The sequence below is a fragment of the Ammospiza nelsoni genome, chromosome 1 (assembly GCF_027579445.1).
Source record: "Ammospiza nelsoni isolate bAmmNel1 chromosome 1, bAmmNel1.pri, whole genome shotgun sequence".
Taxonomy (NCBI): domain Eukaryota; kingdom Metazoa; phylum Chordata; class Aves; order Passeriformes; family Passerellidae; genus Ammospiza; species Ammospiza nelsoni.
The window spans coordinates 14,417,982-14,442,013 of record NC_080633.1 but is presented as its reverse complement, the minus strand read 5'-3'; the positions used below and the strand labels follow the sequence as shown (position 1 = coordinate 14,442,013).

At 38.8% G+C, this 24,032-nt stretch overlaps 1 protein-coding gene across 14 annotated transcripts in view; it reads right to left on the bottom strand.

Annotated features, from left to right (window-relative positions):
• Positions 1-24,032, bottom strand: part of PARD3 (par-3 family cell polarity regulator) — a 444,327-nt gene that overhangs the window by 117,885 nt on the left and 302,410 nt on the right. For 13 of the 14 annotated variants that reach the window (XR_009420516.1, XM_059493593.1, XM_059493627.1 and 10 more), the window contains one exon: positions 20,939-21,155. Coding sequence is in view for 13 of the 14 variants with exons in the window: in XM_059493593.1 (XP_059349576.1) it covers positions 20,939-21,155 (217 nt within the window). In the remaining variant the exon portion in view is untranslated. Of the gene's footprint in view, positions 1-807; positions 1,943-20,938; positions 21,156-24,032 lie in introns of those variants that run through there. The other variant, XM_059493688.1, reaches the window with a different exon arrangement.

The window sequence follows — 24,032 nt, the reverse complement described above, 5'->3', positions numbered from 1 at the left end:
AAACCAAACAAACACTTTAAAATAACCTTTAAATAGATCTAAACTTTAGATGAAAATTTTCTATTTAAGGCAGAAGGGCTAACATGTGTCTGTTAAACAGTATATATACCAATTAAATGTGGCATCATTTATCACACCAAAAGCAGCAAGAATTTTACTTTTTTTATACCAAACGCTGATCTGAGTGCTGACTGACACTGCAGCACTTCACACTCAGGGTCACATCAAAAGTGAAATTAAAGCACTGAGAATTGCAATCAAACATGTCTAGCAATTGTGCCAACAGGACACCAGAAATGCTCATGGACAGTGAAATAAACCACAGAGTTCTTAAAGCTTCCTTCTGACCTGTTAATGTAACATCTTTAAAATACTTCGAGTTCACCAGGTATTTATAATATTTCCCATTGTTTCCTTTTGATTCTAGGACAAAACCATTGTGTGGGTTGAAGCACACCACACAGCAACCCTGCAGAATGATTAATTTCTGGCCATTCATTCAAGATATATTATTTATATTGTGTAATGATGTTTACAGCTCTTAGGGCAGCTCTTTAAAACCAAAACACAAAAAATACAGTATAGGAGCATGTACATGAGCTTTAAACTGTTTGCCCATTCTCCATACAGATTGCTCATGTCCAAAGAAATTCAGGCATCTGAAAACTAAAACTGTTTATTAATAACCACCTGAAAAGAGGATAGGCAGAGGACATGATGGGGTTAAGAAATGCAAAATAGGGTGTAAAGTTAACAAATCTAATTTCATAATATGTGAAACTTAAATTCAAAACACCAACATGCATCTTTTAAAACATCCACCTATTTATTAGAGAGTAATCAAAACCATTATACAAAGCATTTACATATATGACACAAGAGATTCAAATCAAGTTCTGGATGTTGTGCTCCAGACAAAAGAGATTGTTTAATTTAAAATAGCCCTAAAACCTCTAACCCAGAGAGGAGTTTTGGCAGAAAAACAGTGGAACTGAGCCACTCTGCCCTGACACACAGAGAGTGCCTGAGGTGGCACCATGGGTCTGACCGACAGAACGTGCAGAGCTGTGAGGAGACAAGCAGCATATGTGTCACTCCAGCACAGCATCTCTGGGATGCTCACATTTGCCTCAGTCTCCTGTCCTTCCTCAACTCAATTAAAATGTCAGATAAAGCAAAGGAATCAAACTCCAGAGTACTGAGTTTATTTATGAAAAAAATATCATTGTTTAAAAAAAATGGGGGGAAGAGGAGGAAAGAAAAAAAATTGGATTAGTTATTGCCCATTAGGTTTTGGCAGCAAAACAGAATTTCTGCCACCATAAATCAACTCATTGCAAGTGTGAACAGATATATAGTGAAATCAATACCTTATTAAAAAAATAAAGTACACAGGAAATTTCTAATAATCATTGTAAGCAATCTAATAAATGTCTGGTCAGGCTGCATGATTGTGAGGAGAGCATTTCTAATGTTAACATGTAATGCAAACCCAGCAGAATTCAAAGGTTTGAATTTGCAGATCCAACCAGGCAGGTCCAGAGCACCCAGAGCTCATGTGCATTCCCAGAGAGGCAGAGGTGGCACCACACAGGGAGCACCTGCAGCAGCTCCAGGGCTCAGTTTGCTTTCAGTCATGAGCAAGTTGTGGCATCAACCCTTCTTCTCTTTCAGGGTGTTCTTCCAGTCATCTGGGAATTAAAGTTCCTTCTGCCCCTGAGGACCATCCTGATAAACGTCTCTGGCAGACAGCTCAGGTTCTTTCCCAGGCATTTCAGGGGGTGGCCACACTGTTCCCACTCTGACTGGAGCCTTCCCAGTGCCCATCTCTGGCAAGCTCAGTGGACAGCCTGGCAGGGTATGAACCATGGTGGTCTTGCACAGGTGCCTTCTCTGGATTTGTCACCCGCAGGAGTGATCTATCTGCCACAATCACCACTGCCTGGAACAAGTTCAGCAACGTTAACCACACTGTCCCTACACTGGAGCCTGGAAAAACAAACACCATCCTCCCCCCTCCCTGACTGGGGCTTCATGTTTCTGGCACAAGGCACAGTTGTGTTCATGGTGGCTTAACAGTCACAAAGCTTTGAGAAGATGCCAAGATAGCATCTCAAGAAGATGGTGAGAGAGCTACCAAGCAATTGAGAAAAGTGCTGAAAAGAACTGTGATGGAGAGACATTTGTACTCCCCCACACATCTTCTTTATTTCTGTAGGGGCAGTCAACACTCCCCACTACAAACAGCATTCTAAGTCTTTGGTAAGATTTATCTTGCTAGCAATAAATGTGTTTGTTATTTACTTCTATTAAAAGTGTTTGCTATTTACTTCTATTAAAAGCGTTTGCTTCATGAGGTATGATTTACAGTCATAATGAAACCCACAGCCCAAATCAGCATCCTCTCCACCAAATTTATAGCAGGTATTTATAAATTATTTATTTAACAGTCATAATCAAGCTAAGTTTAACTACAGAAATACAACCTCCAGCAGTGCCAAGGCACACCATTAAAACTCTCTCAGCTGTACTTGGGTGTGACTACTCTGGTGTCAAGCTATGGAAAATCACCTGTCCTAATTTCTTCAGGTAGATGTTTCGTACTCATATAAATGATGTTTCCTATTCATGAACATTAACCTAAACAGGACACTAAGAAAAAAGACTATTCAGACCACTGAAATTCAAGCAGTCTATGCAATAACCCTTCAAACCACCAAAAACACATCCCACAATTACTGTACACTGTCTCCACAGCCAGAGGTAAAGCCCTTTCTGCTGCTGTTTGGTGGCCCTTGTTTAGTTGTGTGGGTCAGGACCCCAGAATCACTCCTGGTATGTACAACACACTGAACTGAATGCACTGGCTCAATGCAAAGATCTGGCTTAACCTATGTGAAAGTTTCACCTCCTTACAAGGGCAGCTCCTCCGGTCCCTGACTTGCCCCATGAACATTTTGTGTTTGACACCTTCCCTGCAAACCACCAAGCTTTGCACCATTGTGAATCTTCCCCCTTTACTGCTCAGGTACTCAAAAGGAAGGAGAGATGGAATTAGGATCTATGTCCCATACATGACACATGGCAAATTTGGAACCTTACTGCTTCCAATACTATTTTTTCCATAATCCATATATTGAAAGACCTGGCACACCCACGTAATAAGCTCTCCCACTGAAGTGACTGGGAACAGCATAAGACTGAAACTCGAGCAGTGCAATCAAAGGTATGTCCCTTGTAAAGCAGAAATCACCATCCATTTGTGCTGTGTCACACAGACTCCCGATTTTGCAAGGCCTTGAGGACACAGCTGAGTGCTGTGATCCTGCCCCTCGCTGCTCCCTCCCCAGACACAGGCGCAGCTCTCTGCTGAGCGCAGCTGCTCACAGAGTGCCTCGAGCACTTGGTGATTTTCAGGCGCTCGTCTGAACCTGAGATGGTCTCATTCTCACTGCTGGGGGCTGGCTGCTGGGATACTTGTTGCAGCTCTTACAAATGTAAATGAAATGACAACTTTCCTTCTGATACAGACATGAGAACGCTATCGCTCAGCATCTGCACAGCAACGCTCCTTGCATTACTGAAAAGGAGGACAGTGCTTAAAAACAAAGGTAGAAACTACTGATTTTGGAATTAAAACCCAAAACCATGCAGAAAAGGAGCATCTGTGGCACTGATGTTCAGACAGTGTTGAGAATTTAATCCCAAGCTTGTTTCTTTTGCTGTTTGGCGCCAACAATTTGACTGCGAGTTGTACAAGCCCAGCTTAAATCACTGCAGAACACATCAATGCACAGACACAAGCCACTGCATGATGTGCCACCAAATTACACACACAACTGCCTCACCAAGTCACCAAACTCATGAGGAAAACAGTTCTGTTCTTTGGATATAGCTTGAGCTATTTACTCTGTCTCATTACCTACAGAAGCACAACACTGACCTGTGGGCACCACCTGCCTCAATCTCAATTATTAGAAGTTTAGCACAGATTATAATAACTCAGAGTAGAAAATAAAAGAGAAAAAAAGAAGTGCACATTTTCCTCCAAAATCCAAGTAATAAGAAAATTACCGTTCTGTTCATAAATTTCCTTTCACAGATATAGCTTAATACTTTGTTGAGGACACGAACTGCATGGTTATAGAATAATCTCTCCATAATACTAACAATGTTTACTTCATGTAACAGCTTGTTTATTTAGCAGCTCTCTCATTTAAACCCTGTTATAAAAAGTATAGCTAAAAAGTAGTTTAATTTTATTTTTGTAGCTGCACAAGCAAAGAAAAAACTTCTATGACTAACTGAAATACAGGTTATAAATGAAAAATACCCTATCTGTCCAAGAGTGTGAGAAATTGATGAAAGAGAGCAGCTGAAATCTTGTTCACTCTAATTGCCAAGATACTCCAGAGTTCTACTTAATTTATATATCCTTAATTCTCCTTTTAGATTAGGGTGGGAGAAATTTTCAAGGTAAGTGTTAATGCTCAAAGTCATATTCACAGATCCACAGGCTTAATTCTTAAATTCAGCCAACAACAGGAATCACAGTAAGTGAAGAAATTAAAAATTGTAAGAGGACCATCTTCTAAATGTATGATATAGTACATAACAGCCAATATCAGAGGCAAGGCCCATCCTCACACCCCACGGTATTGGTTTTTCACATTATTATTAATAAAAAGATGAGAACACAGACCTGTATGCCGTAAGCTTGACCCTCAAATAGGAAATCTCGTGAACTTTGGATAATCTAATCAAACTAAAATGAATGCCCAAACCCCTCTGTCAGCTGGCTCACTTTCAAGCTCACTTGCTTGAATGACTGCCACCAACTAGGAGGTGACCTAATCCCAAGTCTGTCATGCTGAACAGAAAAGCACTGACTAACAAGGGTCTCCAGTGGCTTTGGGCCAGTGCATCAGAGCAAATGAACACTATGAGGCTCAACGGAGAAGACAGCTTAGCAGAACATTTAAAGAACAGGCTCAAGCTACAATATGATGCAATATATATAAAAAATATGTGAAATGTACATAAAGTACACATGTAGACATAAAGAACATGTAAATGATTTTGCATAAGTAGATATAAATACAGATAGGATGAGTGAAGCAAGAAGGATGCACAAGTAGCTACAGAAATTCCACATTTAGAAGTTATCTCAAATGTAGATTCAGTTTAAAAGAATATGTCAGCATCCTTGATACAACAAAAATAATACATGTGTAATCTGCTAAAAGGGTTTTACTCTGATGCGTTACTGATGAGATCATTGTCATCTGCCAAATCATCCACATATTTCATTAGAATAAAGAGCTACAGAAGAAACATGCATTAGTTGATTAATGAAAAAAACACAAAAATTGATTGAGACAAGTTCGGTAGCATTATGTTCCTTAATAGTAAAAAGACCCTCATTAAAAATTAACAATTGGTAAGTGTCTTGAGCTATTTTGTCAGTATTTTCTAGCTTCAAGGCATGCTCTTTTCCCCTTAGTAGCAAACAGTATTCACACACACAGAGACACACCTAACATAAACACTGCTTGAATGTTTTTGGAATGATTTCTTTTTCACCCTGCTGTATCAGCAAAATCCTATGATTTATATTGCAACATATTATTGGGACACACAAAACCTTTCTGTAGCTAAAAAAAAACAAAAACAAAAATACAGCACACAAACAAAAGCCTCCCTCTTTAGTGATGATCTGAAGGTTTAGAAGCTTTTCATTCCAAGCAAAATTGTGCAAGTGCTATTTTTAAAAACATGTTTTTAAGTGTAAACATTTCTATATTGGCAATAGATTTCTAGAAATAGCCTGTTATGTTAGTAATCAATTTAGTAGATCCACTTCTACTTGTTGGGAGGGAGTGGAGTGACTGCTGGAGTGACTCAGCAGCAGCACTGTCCTGAGATGACACAAAAGCACTGATGTGCAGGCACCTTGGTGCAGGAGCTTGTGGGCATAATTAAATCAGACATTGATAACTTCATTTTCCATAGATCTCCTTGCAAATGATAAAACTGATAAAGCAGCAATCCTTCTGGTGCAACATCCAGCAGAGGACCCCTGCCAGGAGAGTTCCTGGAGAACTCTATCATCACAAACCAAGAAAAGCACATTACAAAAGGTCACAGGTCACTCATGACAATTAAGAACACTCTAAAAGATACATCTGTATCTCTTCAGGCTGTGATATTTGCCTTCAAGTAATAAAGAAACTCGTGCTCAGCCACAAACACAGAAATTTAAAGCACAAGAACCCAAGTGGCTATTAGTGCAAAATATCAGCCCTTTGAAGTGCCCACCTTGGGCCTGAATACTGCAAAGCACGTGAAGGTCTCCTGTGTTCTATTGACACATTTTCTCCCAGCAGCCTCCATATCACCTTCCAAACATTAAAAAACCATTTTTCAGCCCCATTCAGGGGGGTGTTCTAGCACATCTCACCAAACTAAGTTTACTCAAAAAGAACAGACAGGGTGGCCCAATGCTACACGTGCAGCAGCACTGGTGATTCCCACACCAACCTCCAGGAAAGAAGTGAAACAACAAATGTGATCCATAGCTGCTTCCAGCCAGGGAAATGTAACCTGCCTGCCTTTGGGAGCCACTACCCCAACTTCCAAGAAAATGGGTATGATGCCAAACTAGAGACATGTCATCAGGTTTCATTCAATTATTTTCCTAAACAGTTTTGATAACATTTCCTGAAAGGCATGACACAACAGGCAGAATATTATTCACACCAAGTCGCTCTCTTTTCACAACTTAAACGTTTATAATATTTACTTCCAGCATAAAATGGTGGAACTTTTAAAAACAGATTTCTTTTATGGAAAGACCATCTGTTTGAAAATTTCTAAACAGAAGATAATCTTCTTGCATTGCTACTTGTGATGGCCTGAAGCTAGCTGGAGCCATGGACAGCTCTAATGAATAAATAAATAAATAAAGCACAAGCAATCAGAAAAAAAGCCCTAACTACTTCAAATCACTGTAGTTGAAAAGCAGGCTGAGAAGTTCAAAGAAACTATCAAAAATTTCACAATGATACTACTGTAAAGAAGGCAGCAAGTAGCAGAGATGTCCAAATCTACTCAGTAAGCAGCACCACAACATAGTAAAAGTCACCATAAATTATTCATATTCTGACAAAACCTGTAAAACTGGGAATTGTGGTATCCCTGAAGGAGTCAGGAATATAAAAAAATCTTCTGCTTAAGTACAATTTTGTTAACAGTCATCAGTGATGGGAGCAACCACAGAAGTAGTACATGACATTTTAATGGACATTTCATAACAGTCTAAGCATTTTAAAGTTTGTGACCAAAGCTCTTTAATGCAATGTATGTATTCAAAAAAGAGAGCAGTTATTGACCACAGTTAATTGCCCCAAGCTTAAATTCGATACACAGTCTGCTACTTGTCATTGAAGAAAGTAGCTCATACATGTGACCAACTAAGCTAATTCAGTATTTTTATATCATCTCAATCAGACACATATCCTTTTATACTGTGATTTAATGTACTTAGAAATTCTCCTGTCACCCCTCTCAAACAGGATGTGCCCTTCAAGACTGCAGTGCCCGGTTCTAAAATGCAATACTAAACAGTAATTGAAAGACTGTAAATACAAATTGCAAAAAAAACCAAAACAAAGCCTCACATACAGAGCCAAGAGCAGACTCCTGCAAAAGCCTGAGTGAAGGCCTGCAGTTTGTTAACTCACAGACTGCATACATAAAAGCACACACACAATATGCAATACATAATATATGCATACAGAGGGATAACAAAATATTCCCAAATGCTCAGCAGCAACTGCTGCCACTATTAACAAGTTCTTGACAATCCAAAGCAAAATGTGCTCATTTTTCTATAACATAAGCAGGTTTTCTATGAAGAAGTAAAATCCCACATCCCAGTGCCACTGGGTGCCAGGTCCAGCTGCCCATCCCTGGCTCACACTGTGCCAACAGGTGACACCTCCTTACCCCAGCCCTCCCCACCTGCCCACAGCTGCCCTGCAGCCACGCAGCAAGGTGGGCAGCCTCTGCTGCTGCTGCATTTGCCGCGCTCCACAGAGGAGTTTAAAAATTGTGGGCCCATTTAGGTAGGAACAATACCACATTGTGTGCCTCTAATTACTGGTGTCCACTCAGGATCCTTAGAGACAGCGTTTCAGCCGTGGCTACTCAGCAACGCGTTCTCTCCACAACTATACTTCTAATTCCTGCTCTGTTCATTTTAATGCATTATTGTTTCCAAATACAATGCTTCAAATTGCAAATTATGTCTGGCTCAAGGGCTGATTATGAGAAACACTAGCACTTCTACCTCTGTGTGAATAACTCTGATAATAATGAGTGATTGATTGAGCTCCAAGAAGTCCAAATGATGAGAAGGGTCAATTCGAACATTTTTATTAGCTTCTTTTGTTAAATCTAACACTTTTCCAGGCCAGAGACAAATACTGCATTTGGTTACCATGATTTTTTTGCAGCCCTCCCTACAGAAGTACAATTTAGAAAATGGGTACTGGTCTAAAGGCAGATCTTATAAGAAATGCTAATGAAACATAAAAACCCACCCATTTTACTGGCACTCAAGAGATGGCCAAAGAAAAAGAGAATGAAAAGAAAAAGTTGCAAAGGAAATTTGCTTCAAGACTTTTCTGCCAGAAAAGGAAAAAAAAATCCCTCAGTAATACTAAGAGGCATCACAGCTCCACTTCACAACCAAAACACTTTGCTTAATAGGCCTGCTGTAGGTAAAGATGAGCTGCAACATGAAAATCACAAAAAATGCTCACTAAGCACATGCAACAGCAGAGAAATTAGGAAAAAAATGTAGTAAACAAGCTAGCTAGACCAGGAAATTGCAGTTACATTATTCCAAGAACTTAAGTCTTGCAGTCATGCAATTAAACCATATAAAATCAGCAAAAGTTAACTTAGACACACAAAAAGTTAATCAAACTAGCTGCAGTTCATCCAGAACCTTCCAAAGATTAAATTTTCCCTACAGATCTCATTACCTAGAAATGTTAATACATGAACCAGCACTTTTTCTCTCAATTACTAGAGATCTTTGTTGATGCACACCTCCTAAAAAATAACCTCTGCAGGGTAAATTAAGCAATAGGTGATGTCTCTGGATCTTTAGCCTCATTCACATATCCACACTTACAGAAGGTAGAGAAGCCACAGACAATTTCCAGCAGAAGACCAAAGTCAGCACTGTAGGACCTGTGGGGCAAGTCTGAACAAAATATTCCTAAAAGCTGACAAGTGTGCAGCTGTCATTCTCTTCTCTACAACACCAAAAATCAATTCCCCTCACTGAACCATAGCACCCTAGTGCTGATGGCTGTGGGTTACAGTTTAGGGCCTCCTGTCCCATTCTGGGTTTCACAGTGCCACTCAAGTCTCCTTGTGGCTAAAAATAAAGTCTAATTCTATAATCAAATTAATAATGCCAAGAGGACACCTTTACAAGGTACCCTAGAACACAATTCATTTGAATGCTCTTGAAGTCTTCAAGACCAGGATGGATGGGATTTTGATATTCCCACTCAGGAAGGGTTCTATTAGAACTAGATGATGGTCTTAAAGTTCCAACTTTAACCATTCTGTGATTCTATGAATCCACATTATCATAGAAAGCAGAGAGCAAAAAGTAACAGGCACATTATTTTGAAAGCTTGCTACAAAGATAGGGAGGGCTATGGCACAGGGACTCAGCCTGAGCCAAGGTTCTGGGAACTAAATATTAATATGTCACTGCTGGCTCCACATACCTCTGTCTCTTCTATCAGCTAATATACTCTGCAGCAGGAAAACTTAGTTTCCACATGTTGTATCTTCTGGGTGGAGAATTAAGAGCAAGGCTTTGCACTGCAGCAGCAGCACCAGAACATCCATCTCTGGAGCAGATGCAGCAAGACTCAGGTGGATCTTTGCTGGGACAGCAGTCTGACAGCAGGTCCCTGCAGCAGCTGCTTCCAGGGCTTGCCCAGAGATACCTGGAGCCCAGGAGATGCCTGGCATCCTGTAGGTGCCAGCAGTCAGAGCCTGAGCTGTCTTCATGGTAAGAATTTGAAAGCAGTTGAAATAACTATATCAATAGTGATTTACACTGCTGATTATTTTAGAGCCAAGCTGGGAGCTGAGATTTTTTCAGATTCAAAAGATGTACAAAGCAGGACTTGCTCAGGACTAATTACAGGCAAGAGATGTGGGGTGGTGAGTTGGGGTGGCTTGTTTCTTCATTTTGTTTCTTTTTTTTTTTTCCAACCCATATAAATAAGCTCCTAGCACAGAAAATCTCAGACCTGGACCAGCCCCATGCACACTGACATTTTTGTTCTCATTTCTACATGCTCAGGCACTATAGGAAGCAAATGACTAGGCCTGCATTTATTTAGAAACCCAGAGAGATGATGTTTAAAATAAACCCAGACTTGACTTCAAAGATATCTGGCTCTTGAGATGTTCTTGAAATGATAACAACTCTGCTCAGGCTCAGAGTTGCACACAGTATACAGCAATTATCACTGCCATTTCACTATTTCTTCTGAATATATAGCCTAAAATAAATCTTGAAAAAAATCCCCAACAATGAAAATGACACTGATTCTCCACATTTCCTTTAACTTACACAAGCAGTTTTCTTCCTTTGGGGTTATAAAAGGCAAATAGAACTAGCAAAGTATTTGGAGCTCTACAGATGATACCATGAATCCTAACGGTTACAGATTTTAATATTGTAGGTATCATTACCTGCTCAGCAACATCAGAGAAAAGAAATACTTTAATTGTCACACTACATCTGAAACTCCTGCTTGTGCCAGCATGTTGTGCTCTGAATTTCAGGATTTTAGCACTATGTGCTAAAGACAATGATAGCATCTATAACAACATTGTGAAATATTTGAGATTTATTTGTGGTATGCTGCTGTTGAAATGTGTAACAGCAGTTCAGCTTGCATGCTAAACACACCTAGTGTTGAATATGCTAGAGGCACTTGCAATTGGTATAAAAATATACTACTTTATTACTGTGGTACTGAAAATTGCTGATAAAGATTCTAGATGCATTTTTGTTTTTTAATCTTCTTTTTCAGATCATTTAAAGCTAATCCGTAAGCTTTGCCACTGATTAGACATTTTTTACCAAGCACTACTTATAACAGCATAGCACGAAAAAGGAAACTACATACATTTCCAGTGATTCATCTCTCCAACATCCATCCAGCATTCATCCACGTTCAAACTACACTCAACACCAGTATCTGGGAGCTCCAGCATATGTTTTTAGCATACATATATTCCATATTTATATAATGCAGGAAACATTATGACATCAAAACCCCTGGAGACAGTAGCATGGACAACGTACTATCCTAGTTTTAAAATGAGAAAATAGTTCCTCTTGAAAGTTTAAGCAGCTTGCCAAACTCCAAGAGTTTTTGTACTGCAAGCCCAAAAAACATTAGGACTAATTATGCAGATTTCATTGACAAAGCTAAATTTGCGAAGTTAATAATCAGTTAATATTGGCTGGACTAGTTATTTGTAACTAGAATTTCTCTACCAATACAGCATTTCCAACATACTTTTAACATGACCTATAAACTCTTTAAAACAACCTATCAGTAGTAGGCTGTTATATTTATTGAAATGAGTCAAGTTCAACAAGTAGTTTCATGAAACTATACTATGTTCTTTTTCCTTTTTGGACTTGGAGCTACAAGACTGATAGCAACAAAGTCCTTAAAAAAGTGTTACCATTCGTAGAAACTAAGAATGTATCTTCTGCAAAAGCAAACATTTCAAAATTTACTGTTAACCACATCATCAGCTAGACCAAACATACACTGTAAAACCAGTTCTTGAATTCATTCCAGTAGGGTCTATTTTATAAACATCTACAGCCCTTTCTTTCACTTCTGCTTATTGTAAGTTTGCCCAGAAGTGGTAAAATTTAATACACAGTGGAACACTACATTAACTACTGAAATGTTATTGCACATCAAAAAGGTTTACTGCTACTTTGTAAACATGCTTACCTGAGTGCCATAAAATGCTGACATAATGAGCCAGATCTACTGCAGTGCACTGCAATCAGGCCTGGGCACTTGAAATGCAAAAGCAGCTCCTTGATAAAAAAGTCATTTACACAATCTCTAAGAGACATTTTTGTATATGGCATACCTCAAATTTTGTAGTATTTTGGAATTAGGTAAATATACCCCAAATGATCAGTAACAGGACAAATTGCCCAGAACAGAATATGTGCACACATTGTGTTTTGTACTTGAGCACAAAGGCAGTGTCTCAAGAAACCCCTGAGCTACAGATCCCTGAAGCCCTGGGAACACCTGGTCACCCAGTTCTGGTATCCCAGCCTTGGGAGCTACAACTGCTCAGTGTCAAAGTACTGGGATACAGGGAATTCCTGGGTGTCATTTAACTCTTGTGTGACCAAATTCTTATACTTTGACATTAAATCCTAAGGAATCAGCCAAACATGAGTGGAATTAAAAAGAACTCTTCCTCCCCCTTCAAAAGTAAAATAAACTTCTTCCTTTTGTGACTGGCTGAACTACAAATGCTTGAGGTTTTACTTGATATATGTACTTTGGGATGAAAATGGAAAATATCAGCATTAATGCAACACTAATTTTAGATATTTAACAAAAAACAGGTGACATTTTCTGGTGTAGCATGAAATAGTAGAAAGAAAGATTCCTGTCAACTGTTTCTTCCCCAGTTCCACAGAAAATAATCACCTTTTCTAGCTCAGTGGATCTTATAAGGCACTATTACCCCATCAGACAATCAGCTCAGTATCCTAACAGTTGCCAGTCCAAGACAATTTGGAGTAAGATGCTTGGAAACACAATGAAAAAACACCAAAAACCCTCTTTATAGATAAATTATTCCTTAACATTTAGCATGCCATGAATGTAAGGAGTCTCAAATACAGGTATGTTACTTCCTATACTCTTGGGGTCCTGTGAGGGCAGCAGTCCCTGAGGATAACACAAGGTCCTTTAAAATGTCATTTTTTTGCATGAAAATCTTATTGTACATGCACATGTTCTTGATTCATGAGAAGCATAAGTACACGCTGGTTGATTCACATTTTTTGTACCAGCAATTATTCAGTGTCTCTCATTCCTATCTTACCAAGGACAAATACTTTTCACCAGGAGAGTGGTTAAGCATTGGAACAGGTTGCTGAAAGAGGCTGGTGACTCTCCATCCTTGGAGATATTTGAAAATAAACTGGCCATGACACTCAGCTGATGAAAAGTTGAAGCTGGGCTGCTGTGAGGAGGAGATGAACCAAGCAGGAAACCTTTCTTGCTCAAATCACTGAGCGCAGTACTTTGGATATCTCTTCAGTTCCTTATGATTATTTTTCTTTCCTCTAGAAGTCATCAACAGATTCAAAGTGGGGGAAATACAACTTCTATACCCCATTGTCACTGTGTTTCTAGTATTTCCCTCTCTCTTATTCTTTCTCCAGAACTTGTGTTCCTCTTAGTTTTTCCTGAAGCAACAATTTAAAAGCCTAAATAAGGCCTCTGAAAGCCTTATACCTACTATTTTCCTACTGCATTCAGGGAAACACAGGTGCTCACCAACTACTTCTGTGCCAGCGTATTCTATTCCAGAAATTATACACTGCCTTAATCCCATTTTGCCATTTTCACTGAAGGGTTGCATAATTATGTCTTCAATGACTATTTCTTTGCACAATAGTAGGACAAGTTAACATCTAAACAGGAGGCATCAGCCTGCCAACACAGCACAAATACAAATCATTGCTCCTGGGGACTGAAATGCAGTGGTAAATTGGAGCTTTGCTTTTTAGAAAAGGATCAGCTGTCCTGCAGCTGCCAACTTCAGTACCTTAAGAAAATGTGACTTAACCACCTATGTCAACCCAGATACAAAACTATATTGAGTTGCATTCATTTTCCTCCAAGTCAACATTCCTATTCCTGTTTTTAAAAAGGATTTTCAAAGATGAGTCTGCTTTAAAAACGTAATCTACAGCATCCACAATATATACCAATGTACAGGTACTATCAGTAGTGACTTAAACCTCTAAAGAAGCTTTCCAAGAGATAACAAAACAAATGTCATTAACAGAGCTTTTCACCTAGCAAATATTTCATGTATAAGGACAGTATTTATTTATGATGCTTCATTATGGACTAGGGCACTGCCTATTTAGTCTTCAATTATCACACGAGGTGGAAGAAAAACTCCTATTTCTATATGAGCTTAAACTGAAATTGACTTTGAATCTCTGAACTGTCAACAAATTCTTCCCTGAAAAGGCTGGCTTTGCAGAGATTATAAAGAAGGTGTCATCCTTGACACTTGTGTTCTATATTCATCCAGCAGGTCTGGAAGAGAAGTGTGCAGAACGCCGGGCAGGATGGTGGGGGACTCAGCTGTCACCCTGCCTGCCTCCCTCGCTTGCTTTGCAGGCAAAGACAGTGCTGAAGGTGTCAAAGGTTCTCTATTTAAAGTCGCTGACAAGCAAAGGAAGAACACTGGGAGAATATGTTAGCAGCCACTATGAACTCATCTCTAGTAACAAGTCATCCTGACACTTACTTCTGGATGTTAGAAACAAGAGCCCTGATTCTATTGAAATTTAAAAAGAAAAACCAAAACAACCAAACCCCCATACACTATACCACCATCAGATTTATAAGTTCAAGATTTACTCTGGGAAAATCCAGAGTAAAGAACACACAGAGCAAAATCCCTGCTTTCTATCAGAGTGACAAACCAGAAAGCCACATGCGATTATGTTAATCTCCCACTTCAAATCTCCCTTGCACAATTGCATACCACTGCTTTCTGTGTTTCGTTTAAAAGTCATAGAGTTTACTAACCACTTAATGAAGCTGCATTCCTTAAATCCCTGACAGATTATGTGAACTTGTTTGGTTCAGAAACATAAATTTGCCATTCCACTACCCCCTGCCCCAATGACATCTTAGTCTAAAGCGGGTGTGCTCGGGGCTGCAGGCAATGAAACACACCTCTCCTCAAAGCAACTGCCTCCATCCAGCAGCAGGCAGAAATGCACAGAGAAAGCAAGGAGCACTGCTTATCTTTCCAAAAAAGAAAAGTTATTTCCAACCAAGCTTATCTCTTTCAGTCCCTTATTTAGTTTTAATTGGAAAGAAGTAAGTGTAGAATATGAAAATGCTTTGAAAGACCCTTGTAAGAGTCCTGGGTAATCATCTGCATCAAAGATGACAATTTGCTGCATGGCTGATTTGATTTGAAAGGCTCTTCTGATGCTGTGTGTCCCAATGGCCAGCTGAAACTTTGAAAATGGATTGGGACAAAGCAGCCCAGAGGAGCACAGAAAAGGTGCATCAACAGTGTCCAACTTGCCGAGAGGATGAGGTCGGTGCTCCTCCTCTAAAGTGAAAGGATATCCTGCTTAGACCTGCATCCAGGATTATAGTAAACCATGCATTTTCTAGCTGGTGGCAGAAGGGGGGAAGCAGATGTGGACTTAATGACAGTTGTGCCAGCTGGCTTGTAATAGCAGCAGGCAAAAACCAGAGCACAAATGACCCCAGATTCCATTTACCTGACCAACGACCCAGCTCAGCGTTTCTGATGGAAGTCTCAGCACAAGCAGCACAAGCTGTCGGCAGCGTTCTCATTATGAGCATTAGCAAACCCAGGCACAACTCAGTGTGCACACAATGAGCTTCCAAGTTTGAAATGATGCAGCTGATGGGTGTTTAAGCACCAACCTCCTCCTCTGTGTTCCAAGGCTCAAGATTTATCGTGTTTTATTCCATGAGCACTCAAGAAAAAAAACCCACTAACTTTCAGAGCTCATTCTCATGTTTTCTATTAAGGCCATATATCAGTAAGTGTCATTCACCAATACAAAGTCCTATTAGTCATGCTTCCAAGGAAAATGTCATTATTGCTACTGAATGATAGAAATCAGACCACAGATTTTGTTTTATCAAGTTCGAAGTATTTGCCAGTCCTGCTGATTAGGATATAATTCAACAGTATTTTACACAACTCTGACATGTTTTAGTTATTGTGCTCAGTTAAAAGTCTGAAGATTGCTATTAAATGAAAGAGAAAGAAGGTTATTACCAAATCAGTGGTATAACCTTTGTGAGTTGCTTTTCATCTCCTCACAGACATTACAATGAGAAAACTTAAATGAAAACCAGAATAGGCAATACAAGGAAGTCATGTAACAAGCAACAGTAATCCACATAGGTTATTCTCCCAAATGCCTAGTCAGTGGTCTCAGATAGCTCATGTGGTTGAAATGTGTAATTCAGATCTACAAATAGTATGTTTATAAATCTGGACATGTCCAGTGTGCCTTGGAAACAGCTGTGTGGGGGGATAAAACCAGCCAGCAATATATCTGATTTCAGCTAAACAAGGTTGCAAACTGAATTATCTAATTCCTCTCATAGAACTGGAAGGTGCAACACTGCAAGGCTCACAGTAATCATTTTAAATGTAATTAAATCCAATTAGGATTAGATTTTAATGGTAATCTGGGGATATTACATTTGCATTGGTTATTCAGTGCATTGATTTACCCACCTATGTGCTACAACACTTAAAATGGGAATTAAGGATCACCATATGTTATGACTTTACATCTCCATCAATATTACAGGCCAGATCTTAAAATGTGCAACCTCCAATACAAAAAACATCTATGCATATGATTAATTTTGAGCATACAGTCTGGCTCTGTGAAGCTCAATACACAGTGCTTATGTTCTCCATAAAAGACTCCAGCAAAGTCAGGTTTATGTGTGACTCAGGTACTAATTCCTATGGTAGAAAATTTATTTACTTAATATAACATATTTATCCACAGATGCTTCAAACTACATTACCTCCATTCCATAAATGACCCCCAAAACTGATGCAGATATTTCTTGATGAAGCCCAAGATTAAGACACAAGTCATATTCGCCATCTTTTGTTCTCATCATCTGCTCCCCACACAAATCTAAACATACCCTATGAATTTTCAAAGCCATTTTTCTCCAATCACATCAAGGGTTAATTGTTTCAGTAGATTTGGGGTTTTTTATCAGGCAATGACTGTCCCTAGATATTTTTAGCAAGACATGGCTAGCTAGCCTAGTCTCCCTACTATTCCCTTTCCTGCCTTTGGAAACCCAGAGCTGCTTCTTTCTCCTCATTATTCTCAATGTCTTGGAAGTTCATTTTCACCTAAAGGTGTTATTCCTCAGACATATCCTGTCCTGAGATTGATCGCTTGCTGGACATATTTTACATCATCAGTTCAGTCACCCATTTAACAACTGTATCCAAGCTTGCACACTGGGAAGAAGCATGAATTAAGTAAAGGGACTGTAAGTGACCAGCAGCACCACAGCAGATGTGTCATTTCATCATCATCCAAAATCTTCATATGTAACATCTCAAATCTTCCTCTCTCATATCCTCTGGGGATCCACTTTCATAGAAATACTCTGTACACAATAGGGGCAAAAGGGAGAGGAAAAATGCACCATATACCGTTTTTCTCTCTCAGGAGAGGAATGTCAAAGAATTGCACAACACAGAGACCCATTAAATTAATGTGCATCTACCAGCACTAATTACAGGCACACTCTTTGAAACTGTGAAGACTCTTTCTTAAGGCAGCACTATAATAACTTCTTCAACTAGTGATTGGTGTTGTGAGGTTAATTTTTATCAAGAAACAAAATCTCTACTTAAAATCAGACTCAAAATGAGTAAACATATTTCATATTGCATTTGAAGAAGCATACAGATTTTTATAAACTTCTGATGTCAATACATATATTCAATGAAGGCTTCTCAGCAGTGAGAAAAAAAGCTAGCAGAACTTCATTTCAGCTTCCCAAAAGCTATTTGCTCAGCTGGCAGTGGCCATCCAGGCACCCTCTGACTGAAGAAGGAGGAACTGCACAGCATTTCACAGGCCACAGGATCTGGCACATGATCCTCCTGAAAGGCTAAGACAAGAATGATTCCAATCCTCAGATAAAACAAACAGATTCAGGTTTAATCAAAGCACTGCAGCACCTGCCTCTCCTCCAATAGACCAATATTTCTGCTTAACACTTTTCTAGGCTAACTTCTGTCCTATTTTCATTTGTGAGAAGAATTCTCAGCCAAATGGCACAATTAAATAATCCATTGTGTCCTGAAGTGTCAGCTTGAAACACATATATGCTCAGGCAGATTTATGTCACAGTCAGAAGGTGAACTTCCAGCTTGTCCACACCCAATGCCAGCAAAGGTCTCTAGAAATACCAGGAGCTGTGTGTGCCAGAGCCACACAGTTTTGCAGTTTGCAGCTCTACACCAAGGTTCTGTCAATCCTCTTTACTACAAGCAGCAAAACAATGGAGGCGTTTAGAAGATTTACTTATGATTTTGACTTCTTGTCTGAGTCATCCAGGGATTTCTTGGAAATGATGACTAGATGCTGAAGGATAAAGGTAACTTAGGGTTCTCTAGTGAGACTTTCCATCTCACAGTAGAGTTTAATGAAGATTCCAGCAGTAAATCCTAAGATTTTTACTGAACACAAGGAGACTTATTTTTATACATCACACAGACTCTTCTTTATGAGATGCCAGTTTGCATATAGGTAATGAAAAGCCCTTTGGCTAAATACAGACATACTTTTTGGAATAAAGTGTCAGTTAATAGCAACTTCATCCCACAAGTGTTTTTGACCATACAACCTAATGAAGAAATATTTTTTAAAAATTAGAGCACTGAAAAGGAATACAAAAGTGAAAAAGGAGAGAAGAAAAAGAAAGACAAATAAATTACAACGTTGTGCAGAACTAAAACATCCAATTATGCTTTGATCCTGGTTTGAATTTTAAATGTTACTGTCATCATTATTTTCTACCACACAACTTCTTTCAGTGATTATTTGATATCTATGATATATGTCAAATGTACAGAAAAACAAAACATGTTATAGGTAGAAGTAGTAGCTTATTTTGCAGACATAACAAAGCCCTTCTCTCAAACATTATTGAGAAGCCTGTCAACAAAGCAAATCAAGCACCAAGTGGAAATGAGACATAATGCTTAATTCTCTCAATCAGCATTTTCTTCCTTGCCAGGAACACCTCTCTTGTGTGGGCTGACAAGGTGCAAGTTAATTTACAGATCCAGGAGGAGCCAGCCATATCCAGATAGCACAGCTCTCACATTAATTAAGCAGAGACTGAAAAGTAAAGTTCACTCAGAAATGGTAGTGAAGGAAAAAAACCTCAAGAAAATGTTGACTGTTATGAAGAGCAAACAACAAAGCATTGGATCATCCTATCACTCAAATTAGTGTTGTTTCCAAATTAGACATTTCAGAAGTGTTCTATCAAGCACACAGAAATGGTTACCTTGCCTGGCCCATGGAGCTGCCCAAGTTTTCTAGATGCTGTAAAAACTTTGTGACTGAACTCACAAGACAACACTCAAGGTATCCAAGATGCTACTACTCAGAGCCTATAGGATTTATCATGCATATTGTGCCTCAATTTTACCTGGCATTTCTGCTGTTTAAAAATGACAGAGTGCAGAAAAGAACCAGTCAGCATTTCACATCTCCTGCCTTTCACGCTCTGCCAGAGTGGGGTGCCATGCTCTGCTCCAGGCTTGAACTGAGGCAGGCAAATATCCACAGGATAAGGGCATCCCCATGGGCTTTGCAGGCTGAAGGACTCTTCCTACCTGACATGAGGGACAATCTCCTATAATTCTTCTTCTGTTCTATGGCATACACTGTCTAAGAGCCTGCTATTATTTAGTGTTTCCTAAAGCAGATTTCAAAACAATATTTTCAAATTAACTACTTTTTTTCCCTAATTAACCACTTTTTCTACTTATTACTCTCATAATATCATTCTCAGTCACAGAACAATTCTCAAGAACCTGTGCAGTTACAACAGGTTAAACTAATATTTTACAGGATAAAGAAAGTAATGGGATGAAAGTTAACTGAAACTCCCCTTATACACTTTCAAAGTAGAATCATTAATAAATAATTAAAATAATACCAGTACCTCACTTTAAAATTAAATAACAAAACAAACACTGCTTTAATATTGCTTTTTCTTCGAAATGTGTTTATTTACTCTAGCTGGCTAAAAGAAGGACTGGTTTTCTTGCTCTCTCACCCCTTTCCACAAGTGATCAAAGATGTTTGTCATGTTACAACATTTACCCACAACAGCAGGGTGTACCTCAGCAGTGTGCTCCTTTCAGCTCACTCATGTCTACTGGAGAGATGATTCCTTTAAAAAGAACTCAGTGTTTGGTAAATCAGGTCTTTCACTGACCCGTTCTCTATGGATTCTCAGAGCACACAACCTTAGATCCTGTCTTCCTTGAGAGAAGCACGCTGTTTCTCAGTCTCAAACTGATTAATCTCTTTCACATCCTGCCTTCATTATACCAATAGTCTTAATAGTAAAGCAAAGAAAAACATTCATTTAGCAACACATAAGCTTTGGGTACAGTATTAAAGGGGAAAAATAAAACAAAATCCCCAATGTTTTGAGTTGTCAAAGGATATGTGCCTTAGACCAAAGACTCTTTCAAAACCCAGCAGTCTGTGGCTTAAAATTACTTTTTTCTTTGCCTTTCTTTTCCTTTGGCCTGCCAGCCATCTCCTTCTCTTTCATTCTGAGCTGCTTCTCCTTTATGACACCATCCATAGACTCAAAAATTGAGAGATCAGCCTATATACACCGTGTATGGAATTGCATAGTAAAATATGGCCTCAGCAAGAATTTACAATAATGACTAATTAGAAAAACAAACTTCTTTTTATAATTCATTCTACATTTGATTGCAAAGTACCTACCTGAACATGTCTCCTAAGCCTTTCAGCATTCCTTTCTTTGCCTTAATTTTATCCTTCTCTTTATCTCGATCTTTCTTCTTTTCCTTTCCAGTTTTTTTTCTGTCACCTTTATCTTGGCTTCCATTCATGTGTCTCTCTAATGAGTGGGATGGCTGATCACTTGCTGTGGACACAGATTCTCTCCCAGATCTTGAGCTCTCCTCTGTGTCTTCCTCCACTGAAAGCACATATTAAGAAACATCAGTGACATAAGAACAAACAAAAAGGGCAGATTTTTGGTATATTCCATAACGTATTTTGAAGCAGGATATATGCAAAACCACAATAAACTCTTTTTTTTTTTAATCAGTATCTGCTTACATGGTTTTTCAAGAGTGTTCATTAGAAGTATTAAACTCATAAAAGCAAGGAATTCACCTTTGCAGACCATTCTGCAAAACACAATTTGCATTTTATGGGTACTCTGGATAATGTATGTATTAATAAAGAGAATTACCAAAGTGATAGTAATTGGTCCATTTTGTTTCAGTATCTAAATCAGTTGAGGAGAGATTTAGAAATATCTGCAAGAAGTAACACCAGTGCAGCATGCCTTGTCCATGAATTCTAAGTTATATTCTCATAAAAATATGAAAGTCATTAGGGAGTGTTAAACCTCAATGCAAGCCATAATAGGCTTTTTTCCTTCTGCAAGTAACATAATAGTTTTGTTATGCTTCTTCATTTCCTGGAGCCATTTAGAACACATCAGGCACCATGACTGTTATTTTTGGTGTTATTCTTGGTTGAGATGGGGCAGCCTGGGAGGTTGAGGTGGGGAGATTTCATCCAGTGGAACAAGTAAAATACTTTAAGGGCAGGTAAAATGTTCCTTCTCTGTTTCTAATCCAAGACCAGGAGTCCTAAAGCACAACCAAGGTTAGATTTAACAGCCCACATGTAGTTGAGAAAGTTTGAAAGAAAAATTTCTAAAAGAACAAAATCCACTGAAAACCTGAAAACTGCTTCAGTAGTTTAGTAAGAAAGAAATAAAACACTTCAAGCTGGTGGGTCAGAACACTGCACTGCATGCCTTGTGAAGCTGGGACTTTCCATGAGCTCTAACATTTTATATCATCACATTTAAGTAGGGCTCCAACCATCTCCCAGCTTTCCAACAGACTGCACAAAGCAGCAATTAGGAACACAGATGCATACTTAGTGTTGCCTCCTGTAGCTCCAATGAATACAAAGGCTCCAAACAACTTTTGGCAGTATAATTTGAAAAAAACAGTCTTGCCTTATATAGTCACAGTCTATGGAAAAGAAAGAGAATTTTTGTACTCAATAAGATTTTGAAATGGCTTATAGAAGGAAGAAAATGTTTTTTAGTTTCACCTATGTTTATTACTTCTTACTATTATTCTGCTAATATTGTTCAAGATCTCAGCAACACTTTTACAGCCAACAGAAGAGTGTAATTCTTAAGAAATTTCTCATCTGTAGACTACTGTAGAATATAAACTTGCTTTTCTTAGTCATCATTCATCTTCACCTTGCAAGTAAATCATTGAACCTGAAAAGTCTACAAATCACTGACAGAAAGCCATTCAATATAATGTCTTCTCTCTCTCAGAAACTTGCTTGCAAAATACTCTTTATTCCTTAATATTACAATCCATAGACGTGTCCAATAGACTTTGCACTTATGCACCAAATATCAAGTTTTCTATAAATATTCTCCAGCCCTGGATGATCACACAGATATATTTCAAGAAAAATATACCATGCCAGATACATCTCAACATTAGTAACTGTTTTTGAATCTTAACTAGCACTCTCAAGTACAAACCAGCAGAGTGGCCAGGCCTTGGCATTTAATTCAGGACTGCTATGAGTAAAGCAGATGATACAGGAGCTTCTCAACTTTAGATACAGTTTTAATATCCATGTTATTGTATTTTAGGAAATGAATAGGTCCTATACATGCCTCTGTACTAGCTGTTCTTGTACTTTTTTTGGTCCCAGCGCTTCTTAATCAGTGTCTGGAATGATATTTACTTATTATTAAAAGAATTGTGGAAAACACTTTGGAATAGAAATGTTAATTTTTTACATGTTAATTTATAGCTACAATCTGTTCTAACTAGACATTTAAAAGACTGTACTTGCAAACGAATATAATTAGCAAAAAAAAAAAAACTGTATGAAATTTCTGACAAATTTTGAGATCAACTGTTTACTTGGAACTTTACTGCTAGAATTTTAAAGATGAATCAGTTTTGACCTAAGTTTGTTCATACTCACATAACAATACATTAAATAAATCATAAATATACACACACACACACACACATATATATATATATAGTTTACTGTGCTATGCTGAGTTGCAGAACAACTTGTCATAACAGTGTGTCGTGGTGTTTAGGAAGGGAACTGCCCAGTTTGGTGCTCCTACTCAGACTCTCCAAAACATGTGCCACCCACCCACTCCCCTTCCCTTCCCCTTTGCCCCTGCAGCAGGATGGAGAGGACAGCTGGAGGCACAAAAGGTAAAGATCACAGGTTGAGATGAGAACAATTTACTGGAAACAGCAATGAGATAAGAAAAACAACAGTAACAGCAACACCATGAATAAAAGAGCGCACAAGGAAAGAACGATTGGCACACAAGGAAAGAACGATTGGCACAAAGGAAAGAATGACTGGCACACAAGTTCTCACCCCTGACAACACCTGACTGTTCCGTCCACTACTCTGCAGGACCTGACAGGGACCCCTTCCTCTGTCCCTGGAAAATGATGTGAGATGGTATGGAATAACCTCTGGGTCCTGGCCATAGTCAGCCCTGTCCTGGCCAGAACCAGGACACAAAGCTCCCACTTCCTATTTATTCTGCACATTCCATGAAGAACATTGTCTCCTTTCTGCATTAGTGTTGCAATTAATATTTGTCTATCATACAGTTTGCTTGCAATTAACTCAGTAGCTTAGACTGAGGCCTGTGAACTGGGATGCCTGCTCTCCTGGAGTAAACACTGGTCTCTCCACTGAACTAAATAGATTTCCAGTTTTCTTAAAAGGACCCGACATGAAGAAGATTGTTTTACTT